Genomic DNA, 25,511 nt, shown 5'->3' on the forward strand with positions numbered 1-25,511 from the left:
ATTACTGACTTTATTAAGAACAATATACAACAACAAAATAGTAATCTTTGTAACTGATCATGTCCTGGTTTTTGGTGCCAGATAGGCTGAGTCTTTAAAAAAATGCTAATCTCCTTGGGTTTTCACACAAAATAGTGTCATAAATTGTACACAGAATGGTGTGAAATAAAGGACCAACCGATTATATTACCGAATCAGCGAAATAGTAATTCTTTGTTTTCGAATCAAAGGAATTAAGACAAGCAATTTTAATAGCTAATTTATAGTAACTTTACTTTTTGTGAGCTCCATCACAACACCTCATCATATATTGTCTTAGGGCATGTCTTTTTATGTATTATTCTTTACTTGCATTTTTTTTTTTTTTTTAATAATTCAATTGCATTTCTTTAAAATAATGCAAGTACATAAAAAAAAAAAGATTAATGTCTATAGCACTTTCTCAATAATATCTGCTGACTGAGCAACCAAAGAAGGCAATAAAGTAACCAAGCAATCGAATGCTCTAGAGCAGGGGTCACCAATACAGTGCCCGCGTGCACCAGGTCGCAAGGACCACGAGTCGCCCTGCGGGCCTTTTCTAAAAGAAAAGCTCACCATAGTGCCACTTACCAGTGAGCTGCATCCAATTTTTTTTTTAAAGCGCACTTGCATTTGTGTGAATTTGAAAACGACAATATAAAAAAAAAAATTAATAACTTAATTGCTAATCTGTACAAACATGATGCAACGTAGTGCATGATTTGATAAAAATTGTTAGTGGCTAGTAAATATGTAAATACTTGCAGAGATTTATAGAAATAAAGTTTTGCATATTGATATTTAATATCAATATGTTTCCCCCCTTGTTAAATCATTGTTAATTATTGTGAGAAATCATTTACATGATCAGGGTCTTTACATAGACGAATATCATTAATTAATAATAACATATAATTAAAGATAAATTGTGCAAATTTGTTATTTCAGAAGTGTGTATCAAACTTGTAGCTCTTCTCAGAAATTGGTACCCAAAAAGTAGCTCTCAGTTTCAAAAAGGTTGGTGACTCCTGCTCTAGAAGGTTGTGTGCTCTATTCATTATTTTTATTTTAAAATGTTTTTTATTGTTACAGTTCTGGCATTTGGCAGTCACCCTTGTTCAGATGAGTTTAAGATGATCTTATTACAATGAAACACGTGGAAGGCCTTGTATAGGGGACCCAGCAGTGGCATCTTGGGATTTAAAATCTCAGCCTGCCGATCAGAAATCCAACATCCAACCCCTCAGCTACCACTTTCAACATTTTTTCAATGTTGTTTGCATGTGCTTTTTGCAGCTAGGGCTCCTATGTGCTTCCAGTCGGCATGGAGACATTGAGAGTGTTCGGTTCCTGCTGAAAGATGCTCGGGTAACGTTTCCTCAAGAACCCAGAGAAGGAAATCCTGCTGTCTTGGCTGCACATTACGGTCATCACACAGTGGTTCAAGAGCTGCTGGACTCCATTCAGTGTAAGTGACTTCATTTAAGACTTCCCACCCTGCTGTATTCTTGAAAGCATAAAATTGAGACCGATTTCATTTTTGTGTGTAAATATTATAGCACTAAAAGATTTAGCAGTGTCATTGATGAATGTGGGTTGTGTTACAGATTAGTTGTGGCTAATTATTTATTTCTCATTCGTTATCTGGAATTTTTTTGGTCATGTTTTTTTGTGCCCATATAATTGTAGCATGAGAGCATTTTTTCTGCCAGCATTTGTTACATACCCATGAATTGATTGGAAGTTATTGCCTTGGTTTGGGTAAAATAAATATATTAATGAAGCCTTCTGAAATAAAAGATGCGTGTACCACATTCTAAAGGCACATAGCTTGGTCTATTGAATGTGTTTACAAAGTACTGTAGATTTAAAGCTGAGCTGTGTGCTACTTTGGAGAATTAAATAGCATTTAGCTTGGTCTGGATTAATAGTAGGGATTAATAGAAAAACAAGACTTTTTTAAAAAGCACATCTGGTGTGTCCAAAATGGAAAAAGGAATTCAAAAAATTGCACACACCGGGAACTGATTTTTGAGCTACATTTGTGTTTGTAGGCTTACTGTTTTTCCTTGTGTCACCTTTCTATAGTTCCATGCCTCCAAAAAGATTTGTTGAACTTGATGCTGGCGACAGCATGCCAGCAGGGCCATTTAGAGGTGGTGAAGCTGCTGATTCTCAATTACCAGGCCGATGCAGAGGATTGCGCACTACATACCGATGAGTTTGCAGTTATAACTGGCCTGCCACTGTACGCTGCCGCCCGGGCAGGTACGTTAACAACAAATGCCCAACATCGGTTTGGAATTATATTAACGAGAATTTCATGCGGATTCTTGATTATGACTTTTTGAACGTGACAATCAGCTGCATTTATAGACTTTGCTCTAAGAGCCCAAAATGGTGAAATATTAGCATTACTATTTCTCATAGCATTAATGGTCTTAACAACAGAGTTTTTTAGAAAACGAGGAAGAATTAAGCAAATGCACTCCTGAGAGCTTCTGCGGCACCATTTACTTGTTTCCTTTTGCTGCAGCATAACAATGATTTTAATGTTTTTTTTTTCTATAGATAGGTGCCAGCAGGTGCATCCACAAGGCTTTGGCATGTAAAGAAATCAAAAGAAATATTCATATCCCTATATTTCTAAAAAGAAAAAAACTTAAGCTTAAGATTGTGCTATTTGTTGTCCAGGAATGTATATAAATCTGAAAACGACACTGCGTTGTGGACATTTTCATAGATGATATATGATTATCAACATAATTTCCCATTTAAAGCAGCACATAACTTCCTAAAACTCCATCAAAGCCATACACTTTGAGGAAGTCACACTCCGCTAGCAGGTTTTAAAACCCTTTAGAGTGAATTGAACTTTTAACACTTCATCTGTGAATCTGACTCTTTACCCAAATATTTAAGATTATAAGGACATTCAATTCTGTATTATTTTGGTAAGATACAGTTTCTTACAGTTAGGGTGTTAAAGGTAAATATAAAAAATATCCGACAGTTTTCCCAGACCATCACATAATTACCAATAATAAAATATTTCTACATACTATACCTAGGAATAAATTTTCACAGTAAGATTGACTAAAAATATGTAGACACCTGACTGTCACACCTTATGTGTGCAAACTTCACCAAACTGTTGCCAAAATGTTGAAAGCCCAGAATGGAGTAGCATACAAGTACAAGTTCCTTTGATTTGCTCCAGCGTGTACATTACCTTTACATTGCTAGCTCCATGAAGACATGGTTTGCTAAGGTTAGTGTAGATTGTGAGTGGCCTCCACTGAATCCTAACCTCACCCCAAATAAACACCTTTGGAATGACTTGGAATGCTACCTTGCACCCATGGCCTCCTCACCGTACATCATCACCTGATCTTACTAATGCTCTTGTGGCTGAATGATCCCACATCTTCATAGCCATGCTCAAATATCTAGTGGAAAGTCTACCCAGAAGGTTATTATACGAGTAAAATTATTCATTGTATAGTGTAAGTGGTACTGAAAGATCGGCTTGAGCTAGAGTTTCATTTACAGTGTAGCTGATTTAAATTCTAGGAACTGAAACACCTGTATGAGCCACACAGTCGACTACATAACAGTAACTCCTTCAGATGACTTTACACGTTACTCATCATGCCAACAGCTAAAACACGTCCGTTATCTAACCCGAGACCTGCAATTGCTACTAAAACCACAGAAATGTGCTGTCAGTATTGCATATATTGTTGTCTCAGTGGCCTTTCGGGACTTGTCATACTTAAGGACATACTAAAAGATCTTGCAAAATATTTACAACACTTCCAAAATAAGCAAGAGTAAGAGCATGTCCATAAAACCTTCCCAAAATATCTGTTCTTTTAAACCGTGTTGTGTATCTGATTGGTTCTTTGACCTGATCCGAAACCACATCCTTAAATCAGATTAGGGGATTTTAGATGAGGTTTTTTTGTGCTACCTACTGTACTTTCCTTCCATGATTCTGGCGACACAAGAAATAGTTCCTCTTTAAGGCTAAAGTGTGAGGCAAGAGAGGATGTTACACTTCCTGTTGTAGTGTCACCGTGATTTAAAGTATTCTCATACCTCCTTGCTTCCTGGGTTCAGGAAATAAGGAGATTGCTAGGTTTTTGCTGGAGAATGGAGCCTGCTTCTCTTCGTACACGTTGATGGACCACGGCACGTTCGCGCAGGAGCTGCTGAGAGAGCGCCTGTTGGAGGACAGGGACACACGCAGTGACGGGAGAGTGCAGCAAGTGAGCATATTTTAGCTGTTTATTCAACCTAAGTCGACAGACACCCCGGTGGTTTCGAGTCATGTAATGTTTAAAGACACTTACTGTGAATTTATTTACAGTCTGAATCTTTAGTATTTTCAGAATTTTGTATTCATTTAATACAATCACATATAATTCATTGTAGCTGCATTCAAAGCGTAAAATCTATACCTAATGACAGGTGATAGCTGTCACATTTCTTTAAAAAAAAAGGTACAATAGTCAGCAAAGTATTTTTATTCAGGTAGTGTAATGATAGTTTTATTTTTATTTGTTCTTTTCCTTTGGGGATGAACCACATGTAGCTGGAAAAGTCAGGTGTCTCAATACTTTTGTTTATGTAGTGTATTTACCACCGCTTTTAGATTTATCTTGCAGGTTAACTTATTAAGTTATTAAGGACCCACACTTATCAAGATTATATTTATTTAGATTTTTTTACCCATACCACTTTTAGATCAATTAATTTATTTATGCTAATAATTGGTGTGTGTGTTGGTGTTTATGTGCCTGTGTGAGTAAATTATGTGTCAGTGGAGCAGCATTAGCACTACTGTATGTGGATTACTATTTGTCTTCTCTGATTAATGTTCTGCAGCCGGTGAGTGTGCAGTGGTCAGGGTTAAAGCTGCCATGGTTGGAGCTGGACTGGTTCCTGGACGTTTCCTCCAGGATCACAGTACTGGATGTGTCACACAACGGCCTGAGTTCCCTGCCCTCCGTGGTGCCGTGGGGCCTCATAAACCTTCACACACTCAACCTCTCTCACAATAAGCTGAAAGAGCTGCACACACCCCAGTCCTCTCAGGAAATCATCTGCATCAGGTACAGTAAAACATCAAAACAAGATGTGCAAATTGTATAAGGGATGTAAATGTGCATTACCTTTACAGTTGTATGTATGCAAAAGATTTGGCACCCCTTATCGAATTACAGAATTCCTGGCGGCTCCATCCTGGGCATTCTCCTACCGATATACCCCATGTCCCTCCTCTGCACATGTCCGAACCATCTCAATCTCACCTCCTTCACCTTGTCTCCAAAACGTCCTACATGTGCTGTCCCTCTAATAAACTCGTTTCTAATCCTGTCCATCCTCATCACTCCCAACGAAAACCTCAACATCTTCAGCTCTGCTACCTCCAGCTCCACCTCCTGTCTTTTACTCAATGCCACTGTCTCTAATCCATACAGCAGCACAGGTCTCACCACAGTCCTATAAACTTTCCCTTTTACTTTTGCAGATAACCTTCTATCACAAATCATTCCTGCCACTCTTCTCCACCCACTCCACCCTGCCTGCACTCTTTTCTTCACTTCTCTAACACACTCTCCATTACTTTACACTGTTGATCCCAGCTACCTGAACTCCTCCACCTTTACCACCTCTTCTTCCTGCAGCCTCACCACTCCACTGCCCTCCCTCTCATTCACACACATACTCTGTTTTACATTTTTTCATTCCCCTTCACCTGTCATTGTTCACTTTGTGAATCCAAAATCTATGCATCAGCTTTAAATATTTTATCATCATTACAACACAACATTATTTAAGGTATTTGGACATATCCCCTTTTGAGTCTTGTTGCTCTCAAGGTTTCTTCCTCATTCATTCAGGGAGTTTGTCCTTGCCCATTTTTAGGTCTGTTGCTTTGTAATATTTACCTCAGCTTCAGAGCCTGATTTCTGTGTTGGTTCATCATGCAAAAATGTTGATTAAATAAACATGGAATAATTTACAGGGAACACTGGATCTTAATATCCACATATTGATTTGCCTTTAAATTAATAGCGGTAGTTATACTGATCTCGGTATGAGTCCATTACCCTGCTCATTTTTTAATAAGCATACTTCAGTGAATTACACATTTTCCAAAACAAAAAATTAAGTACAATGTGATTAAATGTGCAGTAGACTGTTAATGATGCAATAATGAACAAGCGGCAGGAAATCATTCATCATTCTGAATGTATTGCACAAATAATGACCAAAAATGTCATGTGGCATGTCATTTTGGTTCTAAACCAATAAACATAGTAGTGTAATAATTATAATATAATAAACTCCATAGATGCCCACTGAATCACCAAACCTTTCAAATGCCATGAGCTTGAATTCTAATCATAATCTAAATTGAAGTCATGATTGTACAAAATCTAGATGCATAGCACAATATATTGAGCAATAATATTCATTTTAAACCAGCACGACAATAAAAACAAATATAAACCAGGTATTCTGGTACTCTGTCTCATGTCACATTTCACAGAGAATACATTTGTAGTTAACACATCACTATGTAATAAGCTCAGGAATGAATGGGTAATTGGCTGTTCCTCAGGTTTTCTGATGATTTAAATCCATGACAGTTTGTCAAGCACTTTAAAGTGGTCAGTGATAGGGAGAGTTTGTTTGGCGTTGCCATTCTGGTTGCTCTCAAACTACCGTATTTTTCGGACTATAAGCCGCTACTTTTTCCTCACGTTTTGAACCCCGCGGCTTAAACAACAAAGGGGCAACAAATTTTTCCTGGGTTTTTCCCCGGTTTCACAAACTTCAAGCCAAAAAAGTGAACCCCATAACATTAGACCAATAAAATTTCCGAACGGAAACGAAAAAAACGCACCTCAACTGTGTTCTGAGCTGCACTGCTGCGGGAGTAAAAACTTCAAACGGGTGATTTTTAACGCACGGCGATGCCAAAAGATAAACTCCCGAGAGAAATAATTGTAAAAGGAAGGAGGAAGACAGTAAACAATGACTTTCTTGGTCGGCTACTGTTTAGATACAAGCCGTTGTAGCGCGTTGAGTCTGGGTGAAGGGAAAGCTCGCTTCTGGCATGCTATTCCCAAAATACCGCTATGCTCCTAAAGGAAGCGCAACATATTTCACCCGTTACACCGTGTGTAACATGTCTTTTGTTAAAGCCTGTGTAAAGTACATTAGTGTAGACGGCTTATAGACAGGTGCGGCTTATTTATGTTAAAAATAAAAATATTTGTAAAATTCAGTGCGTGCGGCTTATATATGGGTGCGCTTTATAGTCTGGAAATTACGGTAGGTGCTTTACAAGATGGTAACAGGTATCTATATTAATATGTACGCGTACTCAGGCTGAACATTTTTAAATGATATACTCCATAATTGCAAATAATATATATGCATTTCCTTGCTTCTATGGAAAGAATTTCATCAGCGGCTTGACCTCCTTTGCTATTAAACTAAACTATTAAATAAGAGCATAGGTCTCTGTAAATGCTGAACTTTACCTGTTTTAAACATACCTGGCAATTCTTGCATTATACTGCATTCATTTATATATGCAGGCTTTTAAAATGTATACAATTTATACAGTATAATGCTGGAATTGGTGGGAGTTGCTAACTTTTTAGTCCAGTGTGAAATTTGTGTAAATTTTAATAGGTTTTAAATAAACTTTCCTTTAGAGGCACCTGCATCCAGGACATTGTATTTAAATATACATATATCAGACACCTTTATCCAGATCAGAAGTGCTTTGTAGTCTTCACCAGAAACCGATTTTTGTTCATGTTTTTGTATTTCAAATATTTGTGATCTTGAACTCTGTGCGTGTGTGTGCGCATGTGGTTTTTGAAGATTACGCCAGGTCAATCTGTGCGAGAACGAGTTGGAGAGTCTCCCGGTTGGCTTGCTGCATCTCAGCCAGATCCAGAGACTTCTTGCAGCCAAGAACAAGCTCAGTGTACTGTTCAGCATCCCTAATGGTATACACACACACACACACAAACACACACACACACACACACACACACACACACACACACACACACACGTGCACACGCACACACACACATTGAGATTGGAAAAGGTTATTCAGAAGAGGTTATTATATTGAGTAAAGTGTGCTTAGATTCATGATTTCCAGTAGGTGCACAGTTATGTTAATGGATGGTTCCCAGATTTGTAGATGCCAAGCAAACATCCATCAAAAGTGTGAAAAATAAGGACAGTATTGACTGTAGCATGGTCCAAGTCGAATAATTACATGCCATTACATGCCAAAAATTACATAGCAACATTTATCACGATTTTATTATTATTATTTTTTGTAATAAATCTGAAGTTTGATGTAATGAGTTGGTGGTACCAGTTTCATTCAGTGAGGAAATGAAGCATTCCACATGCTTTACTCTTTTACTGTGCTATTAAATCATCAGTTAATTTTAAAGTGTCTTAAAGTCATGTAATTGATTTGTTTTAAACAATAGAAGCTTGTCTGGATTGAATAGTAAAATAGCTTGAAGTTGCCCCATCAAGAAATTGAATATGCATGTTGTAAATCAGACTGTATTTGCATATTGATAGACTTGTGTTTGATAGACTTGTGTTTTATGGTGCAATAACATTTATCTGTGCAGTCAAGTGTGCTGCATAAAACAACATGGGGTTAGAGACACACCGAACTAAGACATGAGCAGTAATGTTTAATTCTCTGCTTCTTCAATTGAAATAGGATAGTATATACTTTACAGATCAAATATTGCATAATGTGCAGTGTTGTACTGACTGCATACTGAGATGACTTATGGCCAAAATTGTGCAAATCATTATACAGATATTATTTAGAAGCATGCCTCAATTGCATGGGATTTTTTAATCTTGAATTTCAGGCCATTTTTTATTTTTATGTTTGAGGAACAGTGCCACTGATTGACATGCTAAAATGTATGTTTTGGGCTCTATGTACTGCAAAAGAAATATGAAATGCCACTTGAGGCCAATATTAAACACATAATGATCCTACTCATATAGTTTTTTCCCCCTGCACACATAGATGGAAAGATACATACTAATTGGAATCATTCTTTATCTCAGAGACTCAATTTTCTCTGCATGAGCTGAGCATCTTTTACTACATGCACAAGCTGATTCTGAATACCAAGACCTTACCTTGCATAAATATTGGCATACATTTAACTCTGGCCCATTGAGAATATGTCACAATGATCTGTGTAAATAATAATAAAATTTTCATTCTTGCATTTAATTGTCGCTTTATCACTAAATCTCTCCCTTCAATTTCTCTCTTTTTCCTCCCACAGGCACTAACTGGATTGGACTACGCAGGCTTCAGGAGCTGGACGTGTCCGATAACCTCCTGACTGATCTCCCGTTCCACGTGCTGCACTGCTTCAAGTCCCTAAACAGCATCAACATTAGCAAGAACAGGCTAAGCCGCTTTCCCGACCCCTGGGCCTGTCCTCTGGTGTGTTCCTCTACACTCTGCTTTCTTTCACTTTCACACACTGTGCATGTCTGAAGATTAAAATCAAAATGGAACACAGTGGCATATCCGGCTGTTTATATTATCAGACACTGGGGTGCTGCATCACTGTTTAATGCGCTGCCGATTTCTGGAGCTTTCTTTGTCCTTGTCATTTTTTATGTAGAAAATCTGCAAAGCTGCGTCCAACCAGATCCAGAGTCTCCCTGATACAATCTCTATCTTCTGGAGGACTCATCTGAAGGAGGTGGACTTCTCAGAGAATGCCCTGAAGGAGCTGCCCTCCTACATATTTGAACTCGAGGTGAGGACAGATTTTTTACTTATATATGCGTAAGATTTGAAACAACTCTGTTTAAACTCTGACTGTTACCAAGTTTTTTTTTTTTTTGTAAACACACATTTTTAGTTTTTATGTACAGTAAGGGATCATCAAATAAATCACCATATACTTTAAAATGCCCCTTAAATTGTGTGGAAATTATGCAACATACATTTTGAGTTAAAGTTGAAGCTGTTGGTGTTCGTTCCATGTGCCACTTTTTGTTGCTTTTTAAATTTTGACGTCTGCGTCTTTATCTTGCGCCTCAACCCATTTATTGAAATTTGCTTTATTTACCATATCAGATTAAATGACACACAAAAATCATCAATTTTGCTCAGTAAGGTAACCAATGATTGTTTACAGTAGCTTAACAAATGTATACATATATACCTAAATATTGTAAGTTTTGCACGGCATGCAAACGTAGCGGCATGTTCTGCGCCCTCCATCTTGCGAATTGGCTTGTGTCCACACACTATCTATCTATCTATCTATCTATCTATCTATCTATCTATCTATCTATCTATCTATCCATCCATCCATCCATCCATCCATCCATCCATCCATCCATCCATCCATCCATCCACACACACACACACACACACACACACACACACACACACACACACACACACACACACACACACACACACACACACACACATTATATTGGCATTATTGGGACAACTGACTTTTCAGCCATATGGGGTTCCTCACCAAACTTTTACCACATGTCTTTGGATGCTGTAGCGTTGAATTCTTCCTTCACTTGACTTAGGAGACTCAGACCTGTTCCAGCATTGCCCCTGAACACAATACCAGTATCATGAACATATAATGTACATGGGGTAGGAGTGAAAGTTCTTGAGTCTCAACCCCATGGACCACGTTAGGGATTAATGTTAATGTAAACATTGACTGCACCCTGGTCCTCCTCACCTTACCTACATCAGTACCTGACTTTACTAACACCCTTGTGTCTGAATGAGTCCCCACACATCTCCACAAGCACACTTCAAAATCTAGTGAAACATCTTCCCAGGAGAGTGAAAAAAAAAAAAAGTTCAAAAAGCACACACCAATGCTCGGGTGTTCACAAACGTTTACCCATATTGTTTATATACCAAAAGCAATCTGAATTGCATATTCAGACTGCCGACAAATAAAAAAAAAAAAACGAGTTTATCTTAGAGACTGTCTGAGCTTTTTTGTTTTTTTAATACACTCCCACATTGCTAAACACTCAGGTGCTTGGTTGAAGAATACAGTATTATGGTGTTTAGATTTAACATGATTACACTCAATGATTATGCATGACTGTGTGATAAACTGTAATCTGTTTAAAGCACTAAAGCCTGTATATGCAGGATGTTAATATAGCTGGTATATTGCTTTGTCAGGTTTGATTTGAGCAAGAAACAATCAGCATGGGATTGAAATTAAGTACATTTTAATCAACATGTTCGAGAGAAGTTTTAAAGTAAATTAATTTATAAAGCATTTAAAGGCTTGAAAGCAGCGCATGCAAAATAATGTGAATATTGATGTTGTTTAGAGTGAAAACTGTAGTAAAAGAAAAAAGGTCAATCAAAAGGCAGTATACAGTAAAACAGAGAACTGTATACACTATAAAACACTGTAATAAAGTTAAGGCATTAAAAGAGAAATAACCAATAAAACACTGGTCAAGGTCATGGAAAGCTGATCCAGTGTGCATTTTTTGTGTGAAATTCTCTGTCTGGCCTCATGATGGCATCACTCTCATAGTGATGGGTGTATCTACAAGCGCAGTGTGTGTTGACGGTTTGGACAGAATAACAATTTGATAGCTTTTAGATTTTGCTTCTGTCCCTATTATTTAGTTTTGCTGTAATTACGGTATTATTGTAGTTACAGTATTACTGTAATTACTGGTGTCAGACTGACAATGGAATAAAACAAGATCAGTGTCAGATTATTTTTTTTTCATGATGTGACTGAGACAATTTATATAGTGCGTGTGCACACAGGAGTCAAATCTTAAAGCACACACTATCGTGTCTGTGATATCTGTGTGTTTTGCACACCATTGCAATAATCATATGGATCCATTAAGAGTCTCCAGTTAGATTTACATGGAGTACATTTGTTGAAGTGATGCAAAACAGTCATGACAAGATAGAAATCTTCCTCTGAGGGCTGTATCTTTCCCTCTGCATGATTAGGAAGGAGGTTGTAGAGGCTTGGCAGATAAAATACTTAGGATTGGCATTGCACTACTGATGATTCAGAGCTTCAAATCCAGTATAAATCTCTCTCTCTCTCTTTCTTTCTCTCTCTCTCTCTCTCTCTCTCTCTCTCTCTCTCTCTCTCTCTCTCTCTCTCTCTCTGGCACACACACAAACACATACACAAACACACACAGAACTTTGCATAATCTGAGAGGAGAAAAAGGAGAACAGGAGATCTGTCTATGCAGACTGATTAGCAGGAAGCTGATGTCTGTTCATTCAGGAAGTTCGGTGGTGCAGGTGGCCTGGTTGTCAACACCAGGAATACTTCAAACATCAAGTACGTGTTTTCATCATGTGCTGTCAGTTACATCTGTTCACAAGTGTACCATCAAGTATACCATTACAAAATAGCTTGAACAGAGTCTGCATTGAGGAGGACAGTGTTTTCTGGACTATAAGCCTCTCTGTTGTATAAGAATACAACAACATCCTGTGTGCTTAGACAGAATGGTTCATGTGCATGTTGCTAGCATGGCTTAAGGACTTATGTATACTTGAATAGCAAAGCTCCAAAAAAACAAACAAACATTAACACTGGGTGAATTGGCGAAGCTTGCGTAACTATGAAAATGTTAACACATTTCTGAAGCAAACTTTCTGTAAGGACGACACTCACAGAGTACATTTATAGCATTTTGGCAGATGCCCTTATCCATAGGGACGTAATCTCATTTATACAGCTGAACAGTTGAGGGTTACGAGCCTTGATCCAGGGCCCAGCAGTGGCAGCTTGGTTGCACTGGGATTTGTTAACATGACCTTCAAATTCAAAGGCCAGTGTCTTAACCACTAAGCTACTATTTCCCATAATTGCATTAGTAGTACCCATTTTGTGAACTCCAACAACTCCAACTTTTCTTATAAAACACTAACTTAAGCGATATCAGAGCAGCACATAAACTGTTAAAACAACGAAAATGTTGAACAATGGAGTTGTGTTTATACAATATGTACAACATCGCAGGTGAAACTGAATTTTTGAGTGGTTAGACACAAATAAATAAGTAAATAAATTGTCACATAAACTACAATCATTGCTGGAGCAGCATAAATTTAGTTGATACACTAACAATGAACAATCTACTTTAAAATCCTAACAAATAAACTACTGTAGTTGCACACTGCAAAATACTAACAAATAACTAAATATGGGACTTGCACATCTACTGTAAAACATTTGCAACTATTCAACTACTGTAATTAAGCATTTACTGAATAGCACTAAAAATAAACTTCTGTAGTTGCATATCGTATCAGTGCACTACCAAAGCTGCACACAAGCTGTTCAGTGCTTACAAATAAATGCCAGTCGTTAACTTCCATACTTACTGTAAAAAAAAAAAAAAAACAACATTAAAAATTAAACTACATCTCAAAAAAGTGGAAAACTGAATTAGACCAATGAATTCATAGCAAGCTACATCAACCCTGCTTTAATTAAAAACAAACAAAGTTCTTCAACTTCCTCTTTGAATCCAGACACAATCAAATCATATACACAATATGCTATATTAGACACTCAAGAATTTTATGCTTAATTTATTAGACACATGCTTTTTTACCAAATGGTGAAGAGCCCCTGACATGTAATCTCCGAAAAGCAAAGAGCAAGAGTAGCTCAGTGGTTGTTGGGCATCTGATCAGAAGGTCATCAGTTCAAATCTACCACCAAGCTGCCATTGTTGAGCCCTTGAGCATAAGCAAGGCCATTAAATCTGCCATGCTGAGATGACTGCAAGTCTCTCTGAATGAGGGCGTCTGCCAAATGCCATAAATACAAGTACGTGACCATCAAAAATTCATTAATGGACTGTAAAGACAGAACACTTTCACCAGAAAATACGAATAAAAAATATTCCAAAATGCCTCACCACAGAAAATTCTGGAAATCCTGCTGAGTATTAAAGTTAAGAACCTTATATAACGACTGTTGTTGACACAGTTGAAATAATGTAAGACTCTATTTCTGTAACGTCTCATTTTATCTTCTTTGTTTAAGGCGTTGATGCAGGCAGGGCAAAACTTTTTTTTATATTTATAAAATACTATTATAGATGTACACTTACTGTGACACAGTAACAAAATTATGAAACTAGTTAAAGTAATGAAGTAGTGTAAGAACTTCTGATGAAACTAGAAGGCGCATTACTACAGTAGTTTTGTTTATTGGTTTTCTCTGGTAGTTTAAATATTTTGTTTTACATTTTGTTTGCTACTGTGGTAGTTTTCTGTAGAAGCTAGAAACTACAACTGTAACTACTGTAAAATCACACTTGAGGTGGGGGTATAAGGTGAAATCCCACAAAGCAGCATTATATCCACCATCCCAGATGCAATTTAACGCTCGGGCGGTTTGACAGACGGGGAAAGAACTCACTCTCTCGCTTTCAATGCCAAACATTCATATACTGAGCCGCAGGTTGGACAACCCAGAGAAAAGTACCTAGTGACATGGATCCAGTGAGCTTTTTACATTTATGTTAATATTTATTCAACTTTATCCACAGTGATTAGGTGATTTACGAGAAGTGTACTGAACACTCGGGTGTGCTTTACACCTTTTATGATCTTGAAATGTTATAATCTTACAAGCTGAAGAAGGCTGGCTGCAGTGAAAAAGACAATATAAGGCAATTCGGGGAGAATGTTTATGAAAAAGCAGCGCCATTAAGGTTGTAAAAGAAGCTTTAAAGTAACTAATGCAGTTTTTGATGGAGCTCATTATAGTGGCAGGAAGTTGCAAAGTTGCACAAATTAGGTTTCAACTTGGGGTGAAACACAATTCCTGAAATCCCAATTACGCCGAACTTTATCAAGTCTTGTCAGGGCTGAAGAAGTTATGACGGTGGTTAAAAAAACTGAGAATTTCTTGAAAATCCCAAAGGAAAATTATATTTGGTGTTAAGAATCACTAAATATATTCTATGGCCACATCTGACCCAGTTATATGTCCAGATATACAAAAATTTAAATAAAGGATATAATAAACTAGCAGATGAGAGAATAATTGCTGTAGTCTTTTTTGCAGAAATATTAAAAAGGATAAGACAAAGGAAAGTTCATGTATTTTACAAACAATGCACTGAGGGCAACAAGCTGACCTTTGCAATAGGTGGTTCATTCAGAGGTTTGCCTGGGAACTGAAGCAAGTTTATCTGAAGACAGGAAAGAGAGAGAAAGTGAGACCGGATTGATCTTATCACAACTTCTCACCACATGTGCCCATAAGGGAGTAATGCTCTTTTTTGTTTTTTTTTGTTTTTTAACCTCCACTCTTTCCACTAGATTTTGGAGTGGATTTGTGCTTATTCATCCACAAGAGCATTAGCAAGATTAGATATTAAGGTTTGGACTGGGGTGCAGCAGCTGTTGCAGTTCTTATCCCAATTGCAATTCTGATCAGTGAATTTGAGGTGTAAACTATTCAATATCCAACTCATGGACCTTGTTTTGGCCACAGACACATTGTCATGCATGAACATGTTTGTGTGCCTTAGTTCCAGTGAAGGGAAAATGTAATGCTAAAAAACACAGCCATTCTATACTATTCTTTGTTTATAGAAAGCCTTTATATCGAGTTATTTGTGTAATGGTGAGGTGTCCACATACTTTGCTATACATGCCATACCGTGGGTAGGAATCTAACAAGGTTTGTTAGTAATAAAGAACAATGACGAAGCCAGTATTTAATTAATGGTTGCTGGTGCCAGATAGGCTATTATGAGTATTTTAGAAATTTTCAGAAATTGCTGATCTTCACACACAATATTCACACACAACACACTCAAGTGAGCATTGCTGGTGCTTGATTAGCTAATTAATAATCAGGAGTACAGGTGTTCTTTTTCAATGTATACAGCCCTAAATTTGCACAGTACTTCATGTTTCAGCAGAACAAATGCATCATTATATTGTCATTGGAAACACTACAACGGGATCAAAAATGATTTCTAATTTAGCCTTATTTGCATTTTGAGTGGCTACACATGGTGAAATGTTTGGGCAGATGGGAAATGTTTCATATTACGCACACACAATGTCATTAGAACAGATCAAAAATTGCCTGTTTTAATATACCATGAACGGCGGCACTTTTTGGAGGCACAGTGTTTGGGTTTATAATCAAGCCAAAGTCCCATTGTACAAGTGAAAGGCATTAATGAGCTCTTTCGGTTATTGTTAATCTGGCATGATTTGATAGTTAGCACTAAGTAGAGGCGAATGTCAGTTACATGCTGTTTAAATGGAATACATTTATGGTATTTTGTGTGATTAATTTTGATGTGGTCTGGAATTACATTTGAAGTAGTAGGCTAAAAAAAAGTACAAGGATTCACTAAGGTATAGAAGTAATGCTATGAAGATTTGTTTTTTCCATACAACCATAGAATGAAAAAGAAATATTATTCTCTATTGATTTTTGTAAGAAAACCTTTTATTTCAACTGTTTTTTTTTTTAAATGTTACACCCTCCAAATTGGTCCATATATTTTCCTGTGTTGGAAAACACCTTGACACTAGTACCACAGGGGTGTGGTGTTTTTACTAGGCATATACTAAAGACATGTAGCCTAATATGAATAATTTGGAATGGGCAGTTAGTGTACTCTAAAGAGATACAAATGCAAATAAGAATAAGAGACAGATTATTATTTTTCAGAACTTTGCCAGAAAGATTCATTGGGATCCTGTGGGATACAACGAAAGAAATCTTATTAGTGGAATGTTTTTATGTTTGTGTTTATATCAGACAATCGACAAAACATTTTTTAAATAGCACATACATCCTTAGTAAGTACAGCCTAAACTCCACAAACACCTCTAGTTACAATACAGCTAAAGTTAGAAGGGAAAGACAGTTTGCCTGTGTCTGTTTGTGGGCGTTTTCAATTTGCATATTCATAGAATCTCTTTATTTCCCAATTGACATTTAAAACGTAAGTAATTTTAAGCAGAACAAATGCTTAGAATGTATGGTTAAATCTATACTTATTTGGACATTGAAAATGTTATAGTTACTTTTTAACTAGTAGACAGCTAAATTTGAAGTTGAAATTAAATATGAATATGAGCATACTTTTGGCTTTAATTTTGCAGTGTAAATGGTTTGGGAATTTGCAGCACTTTTATATGTGAAAAAAACCCAAAAACTAATATGTACCAAAATGATGGGAAGAGAAACCTATGAAAAAGGAGAGGAACTGCTCATGATCCAAAGTATACCACTTCATCTTATAGTGTGGGCAGTTTGATCAGTTAAATTGGTGGCTTTTTTATTTATGGGAAAGAGGCAAATGAATTTTGAAGTAAATAAATGTATATTTCCTGCTCAGGTCAGCCAAAGTCTTAAAAATCCATTGGGCAGAGCTTCACACTGCAGATAAACTCGAAGCAAGAAACGCAAAATAAAAACAAACTAAATCCAATTGAGCATGCATTTTATTTGCTAGATACAAAACCCTACAGGAGCCATCAGGAACCGTAGGCAGATGCAATAAAGACATGGCATATTCTTACCACAGAAGAAACTTTGTGTCTGTTAACGTCTGTTGATTCCAAACCTCAACTGCAAAGGATTTGAAACCAAGTGCTAAAAATTACAATTTTATTTATGCCTGCAAGTTTGTCCAGTTACTTTTGGTCTCTTAGTTCTAAGGGGATATATAAATAGTTCTTAAATTCTTATACAGTTTGGATGTAATACCCTTCAATTAAAGCTGAAATTCTATGCTTTGATCTTATTTAAATGTAATGTGGTTTGTCCATGTCCTGGAATTTATGGACTGAAGTGTATGTTTACTGAGTGTATTCTTTTCGTGTGTGTGTGTGTGTGTGTGTGTGTGTGGGTGTCTCAGATATAATCTGCACACTTACAGATACTCAGAGACTTGTTGAGTGTTTCTATGCAGGCTCTGGCAGTTCTAAATACAATAGTTTGTGTGTGTGTGTGTGTGTGTGTGTGTGTGTGTGTGTGTGTGTGTGTGTGTGTGTGTGTGGTTGCTCCAGGCCATCCTCTCCCTGAAGCTATGTGGGAATCAGATCGCCACCCTGCCGCCTCCAAATAAATGGAAATGCTCTCAGCTCCGAACCTTGGACCTGTCCAGAAACCAGCTGGGGAAGTAAGTCGCACACGTACACACACCATATACAATATATCCACGTGCATAAACACGCTCCATCTCCTCACCCTGACCGCTCATATCCACTCCATTAATCCAAACCACCTCGAAATCATCACAATTCCAACCGCTGTTAAATAGGCCTCTGGTTTTCTTTTCCTGGTTTTCTTGGCTGTGCAGGCAGGTCAAGTCAGAAGAAAGCACTAAGACCAGGAGGCTTCCTTTCTTAACCACGTGGCATCGAAGAGACCCAGAACCAGGTACAGTACGCTTGTGACTCACTGCACTGAGGCGCAGCAATAATACTGTAGCACTGTAATTATAACATCATGGTGAAAGTCGAGGGGGTGGGACTGTGTGGGCAAGTTTGCCATCTGTGCTGTGGGCAAATATGTGGCAAAGCAAAGTATTTGAAGCTGCAGCCATATTTCCCTTCAAATATGAACTGTAATTAATGCCTGAACAACAAATTACGCTGGTTCAAAAACATGGACGAACATATGTGCCAGGTTTTCTTCAGCTCTGTAGAAACGAACTCAAATGGTTATTCAATTATCACTATCATCTAACATGCTTATTTTTATTATATTATTATGGAGTCTACGTAATTCTCTCCTGTTATTTTTATAGGTATAGTCTTTTTAAAGAAGTTTGCAACAGTGTTCAGTTTCAAATTCAGTGTCCTGCCAACCAACACAAATTACCCTGTATCTAATATGAACACAAACCAGAATGGCTGAAATGGTTTCATTTGAGCTTGTATTTGTTTGATGTGTGTTGAAAACAGATTAGAAAAGATTACTAGCTGTGAAAAATGGTTATAAATAGTTTGGTTAAACCTCTATTTTGAGACATGCCTCAGACAGAGTTGTATCTCCAGAAGGCCGGGCGGTAAAGTTTTCTTCTATGCAGGGTTCCCACACTTCTTGAAAGTATTTAAAAGTACTCGAATTTCAGACACATAGATTCAAGGCCTGGAAAGTAATTGAAAACAAATATAGGTCCGTGAAAGTGCTTGAATGAAATTTCAAATAAATTTTGTTTAGTAGTCTAAAGGAGGAAACCATGTGTATTAGCATGCATCATTATATACATTTATTATTAGTAGTATCTCATGCTTTCCTGAGCAGCGTTTACACTCGTTATTTCAATATTACCAGTATGAACTCCATCGACTTCAGTGGGTTTAATTAAACCTGACTCCTCATAACGGTCTAAATTTATGAAACATACACATTCCAAACATCATTATTGCTCTGTGATTGTTAAGTGTAAGTGAAATGTTAAGTACTGAAAGAAGTCTTTTATGATGCTATATATGCTGGGGTGTGAATTTGATAGGTGTTTGATATTAAATAGATGGTGCGTTAAAAAAGTCCTTTAAAAGTCCTCGAATCGAGTTTTTGAAAGAGTGGGAACCCTGTCTATGGTTCTGTGGTAAGTGTTTGTAAGACTACGTCCAGGTTGTAGACTTACCCATAAAAATAAATTTTTTTAATGGTAGTATTTTGGGATTGTCTTTGGTCAGAAGGGTTTGAATGATACAACCTACTTAATGGATTTATAGAGATAAACCTATAGGGATCAGGGCTCCAGAAAAAAAAAAATCAATCAAGGAGTCATTTGCTCCTATGAGAAAAACAACAGGCGCCAAATTATATTTTTAAGTGTCACACAAGAATGAACTTTAAAAAATGTTTAACGCTTACTTCGAGTCATCCTGTTAAATGTACATCTGCTATCTTTTTACAGCATGGCCTGGGAAATGAAGTGATCATATAGACGGTGTTGAATTAAATTTTTTCAGGTCTTTCCATTCTTTTTCAGCTCGCAGTCTTCATGCACGAGACACCGCGAGCGCTAACGGTGTTTTCTGTGGCGTGCTTTTCCCCATTATGTGATCACAAGCATTTTAATGCTTTTGGCTATCGCCGTGTTTTCTTGATGTCTCTTTTTTTAAATGATCTGTTTCGGTAATGAAATTAGATTTCCCCACAATTTCTCTGCCCGCTTTAGAGCAGAAGTCGCAAAACATTTTCTCGTCTCGTGATCAAACCTCAGCCATGAAAAAGTTTTTCCAAATGTCTTTTTGCACTTTTATTTATGTTTTCACTGACTGACAGAAAGATGGTCCACAGTGTGTCTGTCGTTCTCCCTCTCTCCAAAGCTGGCACAGCTGGAGCCTGCTTTTTTACTAACAGGTGTGTTATCAGCGGAAGAGTTGGACAGAGATGGAGACTGTTTGGAAAAAGTCTGATATTTTTAGTTTCGACACGTTTTTTTTTTCTGATGCGAAAAGGTGATTTTTGCTGTCCGGTTATTTTTGCGCTTTAAATCAAGCGTAGGCGGCGCCTGCATCTCGGTTTATTACGTCAACAAATTTCGTGATAGGCCATTCCTCACAGGACACGCACATAAAAAATCGTAACACGCAGATTATACGGTCATAACGTGCAAATTTATATGGTCGCAGGTGGCGATCTAGGCAAAAATATTACTCGCAATTTATTATTTTTAAATGTATAATTCTAAATGATCAATTTAGTCGCAGTCTGAAACCCTAGGGATACATTTGTAGAATTGAAATATATATATTTGTTTATGTCCATAAAGCTACTTTGCCATTGTTAAAAGGCGTTTCACAAATTAAATGAACTGAATGGAGAACCCAAAAGGAAATTTATGCTTTCTGTATGAACCTACACATAAAATAAGATAAGATATACCTTTATTCGGAAATTTCATTGTTACAGCAGCAAAGGAAAGAAATAGAAATAAATGTAAATATATATAAAGAATATACACATACTATAATATACAGTATATACACAGTACAATGTATAAATACAAATAAGGGGAAAAAAGTACGTATTGCAGGTAGTATTGCACACAGGTGGTATTGCACGTATTGCAGGTAATATTGCACATGTTGCAGGTAATATTGCACAAAGGTAGTATTATTACACAGTTAAACAGTAATAACAGTGTGTATTATGGTGACTGGTTTACTGGGAGCAGCTTTGATTGTAAAGTCTAATAGCAGCGGGGAGAAAAGACCTTCTGTATCGCTCCTTCAGACACTTAGGATGTAACAGTCTGTCACTGAAGGAGCTGCTCAACGATGAAACGGTTACATACAGGGGGTGAGAGACGTTCTCCAGCAATGATGATAGTTTTGCTACCTTTCTTTTTTCTCCCACCTCCTGTACAGTGTCCAGGGGAATCCCAGGACTGAGCTGACCTTCCTGATCATGGTGAAGAACCATTGAAACAAACAGATGCAGATTTTTATAACTAGCATCTTGATTATACACACTATGTGCGGTCAATGTGCCTCGTTATAAGACATGGTAATGAGGACGTGGCAGCTCCTGGACGGGCATCTCTAATTAAATGCCCGCCATTTGTGTAAAACACTACCATTAACAGCCTTTATTACCATCTCCGACATTTCCTTCTCTCCACTTCAGGCACTAATGTTAGCTTCAGTCACGGGAGAACGATTGCTTTCTTTCCGTTCTATACCGCAGTCGCTCTGCCATGGCCTTCTATGGCTGCTGATCAGAGTGTTGCAATGTTTAGCTATACAGTACATGTTCGCTTTAACTCTCTCTGCATTCTCGTGGCTCTTCCTGGCAGCTTGTCCCGTCCAGTTTCCCGAAATCCTGAGGGATACACTGGAAGTCCTGTACCTCAACGACAACCAGCTGGAGTGTGTGCCTCCGTCAGTGTGCACACTTAAAACCCTGTCTGAGCTCTATCTGTCCAAGTGAGTCAAGGATAGGCCAAAAATAAAGTCTGTCTACAATCACCTGACAATAATGGGATAGAATTTTTCACTTTCATGTTTAGTAACATGCTTGTAGAAATCTTGAAGTAATTCAGCATGGCTTGTTCTCCACAGTAATCCAGGCATCCAGGAGCTCCCGGCTGAACTGGGCCAGCTCTCAAACCTCTGGCAGCTGGACCTAGAAGAACTAAACATTCTCAATGTGCCCACAGACGTCTGCAGGGATGGTACAGCTTTTCATTACACCCCGTTTTATTTATGACACAGGCACAATTTCAGCTTTTAGATCTTCTGCAGAAATTGTGATGCTTGTCCATCAGCAGGCTAGGATCAGCCAACTAGTAAATACTGTTTTTACAGCTTCCGATTTACTGTGGGATTTTGTGCAGGTAGTGAGTTGATTTTGAAAGTCGATGTTGTGTAAATTGCATCCTGCACAAACAAGGGGAGGAATATAAATATAAACATGATATTTTTTTCTTGCTACACTTGGTGAATTTGCAACCTAATTGTGACAATATTTAGTTTAGTACTTGAGCTAACATTTTCATTTGAAACGATCGTGTGTCTGTCAGGTCCGGCGGCTGTGCTGGCCTTCCTTCGTGCTCAGCTGCGATGTGCTGAGGCCTGTAGGTTGATGAAGCTGATGTTTGTTGGGCCACCGCGTCAGGGGAAGAGCACTTTGCTGGAGGCCCTCCAAACTGGAAGAAACTCTCCTTTTTCTTTGTCTGATCACAGCATTCGCACCTCAAACTGGGTGTTAGAGAGACCCAGTGGAGTCAAGAATAATGTAAGGGAACCAGAAACTTCTTAAAATCACAAATGTTAATATTTGTGTACAAGATTGCTATTTTTTGTGAGTTTAAAAGCACTATATGCAATTTGGTATAGAAGCTTTTCGATATATGCTATGTCATATCAAAAGTCTCATACTTACAGTAGCTGAAAGGTTAAATTTAGAAGGAATAATGACTCCTATTTTTTAAACTCTGAACTACACTATATGGAAAACAGTTTGTGGACTCCTGACTGCAAGATTGGTATGTGATTTGTGAACATTTCTTTACACATTTAGTCCCTATTTCCTCTTTTAATAACCTCCATGTTTCTGGGAAGATGTTCCAGTAGATTTCAGAGTGTGTTTGTTAAGATACAGTAAATTTTCCATAAAATGCCATTTCAACTTCAACCAATACCAATATTTAATTCATTCATGTCCATTTACCACACAGTATTGTAATTTACATGCTAAAGTCATATTTCCACTAAAAAATGTAAATGAAGCAGATACTAAAAGCTAAAAGTAAAAAAAAAGACATCATAGTCAAGTAAAAGCTCCAGTGTGTTACCCTGTCCCAAATCTAAATTTACTGCACATTGATTAGCCTAAAAACATCTAACTAGCATACAGTAAGTTAATAAAGTATAATAAGCTAGTTGAATGCATCCATACAGACTAAGGCAAATATCATCCTCTTCCCCTGCTTGAACAAGAACTGACGGTTAGCATATAAAATATTAATGAACATAAGGTGCCAATTCATAATTCTTGTGTTTATGTTTAAAATATTTAACTAAAATTTAGTATATCTGTATAGCTCAAGAATAAACAACACCTTCTACATTACTCTCTGACCCATGCACTTGTGTGGGTTGAATGAACATTCTTTCTGACTCACACGGCTCTGAGTCACAAACACATTTCAACTTGTACAAACAATCTTCAAAACTCTGACACAGTGAACTTACTACTCAACTGAGCCTCTATAAAATGAGAGGTTCCCACGTGCTTATAGTTACAGATAGACACATGCTTACATACTAACTGTGCACAGATTGTTACAACATAATTCTACACACACACACACACACACACACACACACACACACACACACACACACACAACTTTTAAAACCCCAAGAGAGTATTCCTGTTCCAGCTCAGACAGCTGTGATAACTAATCCTACTGCTGCTTTTTTGTTCTGGTTATTTATCATGTTAGCTTTTATGGTGTGACTTGGATTTGAACTTTAACTCCAGGTCTGCCCCCAAAAAAAACATTTTTTATGATAATGTTTATGGGGAAGTTACTTTTGTACTAAGCTGGCTTTGTTTTTATCAACTAAACCAACACCAACATAGTTGCTTTGTTATGGAATTTAGTTTTTGTCCTGTTAGCATTGCTGGGGTTCAGCACAGTATTGTCTTCTGTGGTAAAAAATACTTTTTTTTCTTGCCAGACCAGGAAGTGTGTGTCATTAAACGTATAATCAGTATATAGCAAAGGTTGGACAAATCAGTAGCCCAATTTCCCAGGACACATATTAATACTGTAACTACAGTATATGTAGTCACATGTGGTTAATCATGTCAAAGAGCAAATGTCTTATGCAAGACAAAAAGATGTTTTATTTGCAATGTCAAGAGAAAACCCTGCACGTTTTACAATTACACGTTACATTTCTTGTTATTTCTAGCCTTGTCAGTTCATATTAGCATAGCTTTATAGGCAACAAAAACGTAAGACAGTGCAGTATGCAAGCCTTCACTTGTTATGCTAGCTGTGCAGAAATCCAAGCTATGTCTTAGTATTTCAGTCTTATTAGGGGAACCTTGTATATTTACTTTGATTGTTTAATCCCCGGAACTATGATTCTGCTGGTGAATGAAAAAAATCGATTTTATGTGTCTTATTCCTGTATGTAGCGGTCTAATGCTCTTTATCTATTTTTTCAGTTTGTTTTAATAAAGTGTAATTTATTGTTATGTCTCTGAATATGAATTCACATCAATCTCATCAAGGGTTGCTCCAAAATCTTCCCTGTACGTTTTAAGCAATTGTTCCTTATTACTTGTTTTTGTCATTGGTTTTACTGGTACTTTTCTGTAGTGCTTAACTGGAATAATGGTTTTAACTGCCAATAATTTCTACAAACAGATCGACTCGGTGTCCTTCAACGTGTGGGACATTGGAGGTCCAGCCAGCATGTCCACTGTAAACCAATGTTTCTTCACGGATAAAGCTCTTTATGTGGTGGTCTGGAACCTGACACTAGGCGAGGAGGCCGTGGCCAACCTGCAGTCTTGGCTGCTCAACATTGAGGTAAGAAAATCCGCACGAAAATATAGGTATGGTTTTAATGGGAAAAGAATCTATGATATTGTTGTTTGATGTTGTGATATTTTAGGAATAATGTTAACATTTGGGAAATCTCTTGGTTTATCTTGTTGTTTGTTGTATGTTGCAGGCACGCGCCCCAAACTCAGCAGTCATAGTCATCGGCACTCACCTGGAACTCATCGACACTAAGTTTCGCACAGAGCGAGTTGCCACACTAAGAGCCTACATCCTGGCGCTGTGCAGGACACCATCAGGTGCCAGGGCCAGCGGATACCCTGACATCACCTGGAAGCATCTGCAGT

General features: G+C 37.5%; 1 protein-coding gene across 1 annotated transcript in view; it reads left to right on the forward strand.

Annotated features, from left to right (window-relative positions):
* lrrk1 (leucine-rich repeat kinase 1) overlaps positions 1-25,511 on the forward strand; it is a 101,477-nt gene that overhangs the window by 23,364 nt on the left and 52,602 nt on the right. The window contains exons 4-17 of the mRNA XM_046857922.1: positions 1,318-1,489; positions 2,110-2,289; positions 4,144-4,292; positions 4,912-5,138; positions 7,933-8,060; positions 9,399-9,562; positions 9,747-9,884; positions 18,185-18,297; positions 18,478-18,557; positions 21,937-22,066; positions 22,202-22,314; positions 22,663-22,877; positions 25,027-25,191; positions 25,337-25,509. Coding sequence (XP_046713878.1) covers positions 1,318-1,489; positions 2,110-2,289; positions 4,144-4,292; positions 4,912-5,138; positions 7,933-8,060; positions 9,399-9,562; positions 9,747-9,884; positions 18,185-18,297; positions 18,478-18,557; positions 21,937-22,066; positions 22,202-22,314; positions 22,663-22,877; positions 25,027-25,191; positions 25,337-25,509 — 2,147 coding nt within the window. The remainder of the gene's footprint in view (positions 1-1,317; positions 1,490-2,109; positions 2,290-4,143; positions 4,293-4,911; positions 5,139-7,932; positions 8,061-9,398; positions 9,563-9,746; positions 9,885-18,184; positions 18,298-18,477; positions 18,558-21,936; positions 22,067-22,201; positions 22,315-22,662; positions 22,878-25,026; positions 25,192-25,336; positions 25,510-25,511) is intronic.

This window comes from Silurus meridionalis, chromosome 9 (assembly GCF_014805685.1).
Source record: "Silurus meridionalis isolate SWU-2019-XX chromosome 9, ASM1480568v1, whole genome shotgun sequence".
Lineage (NCBI taxonomy): Eukaryota > Metazoa > Chordata > Actinopteri > Siluriformes > Siluridae > Silurus > Silurus meridionalis.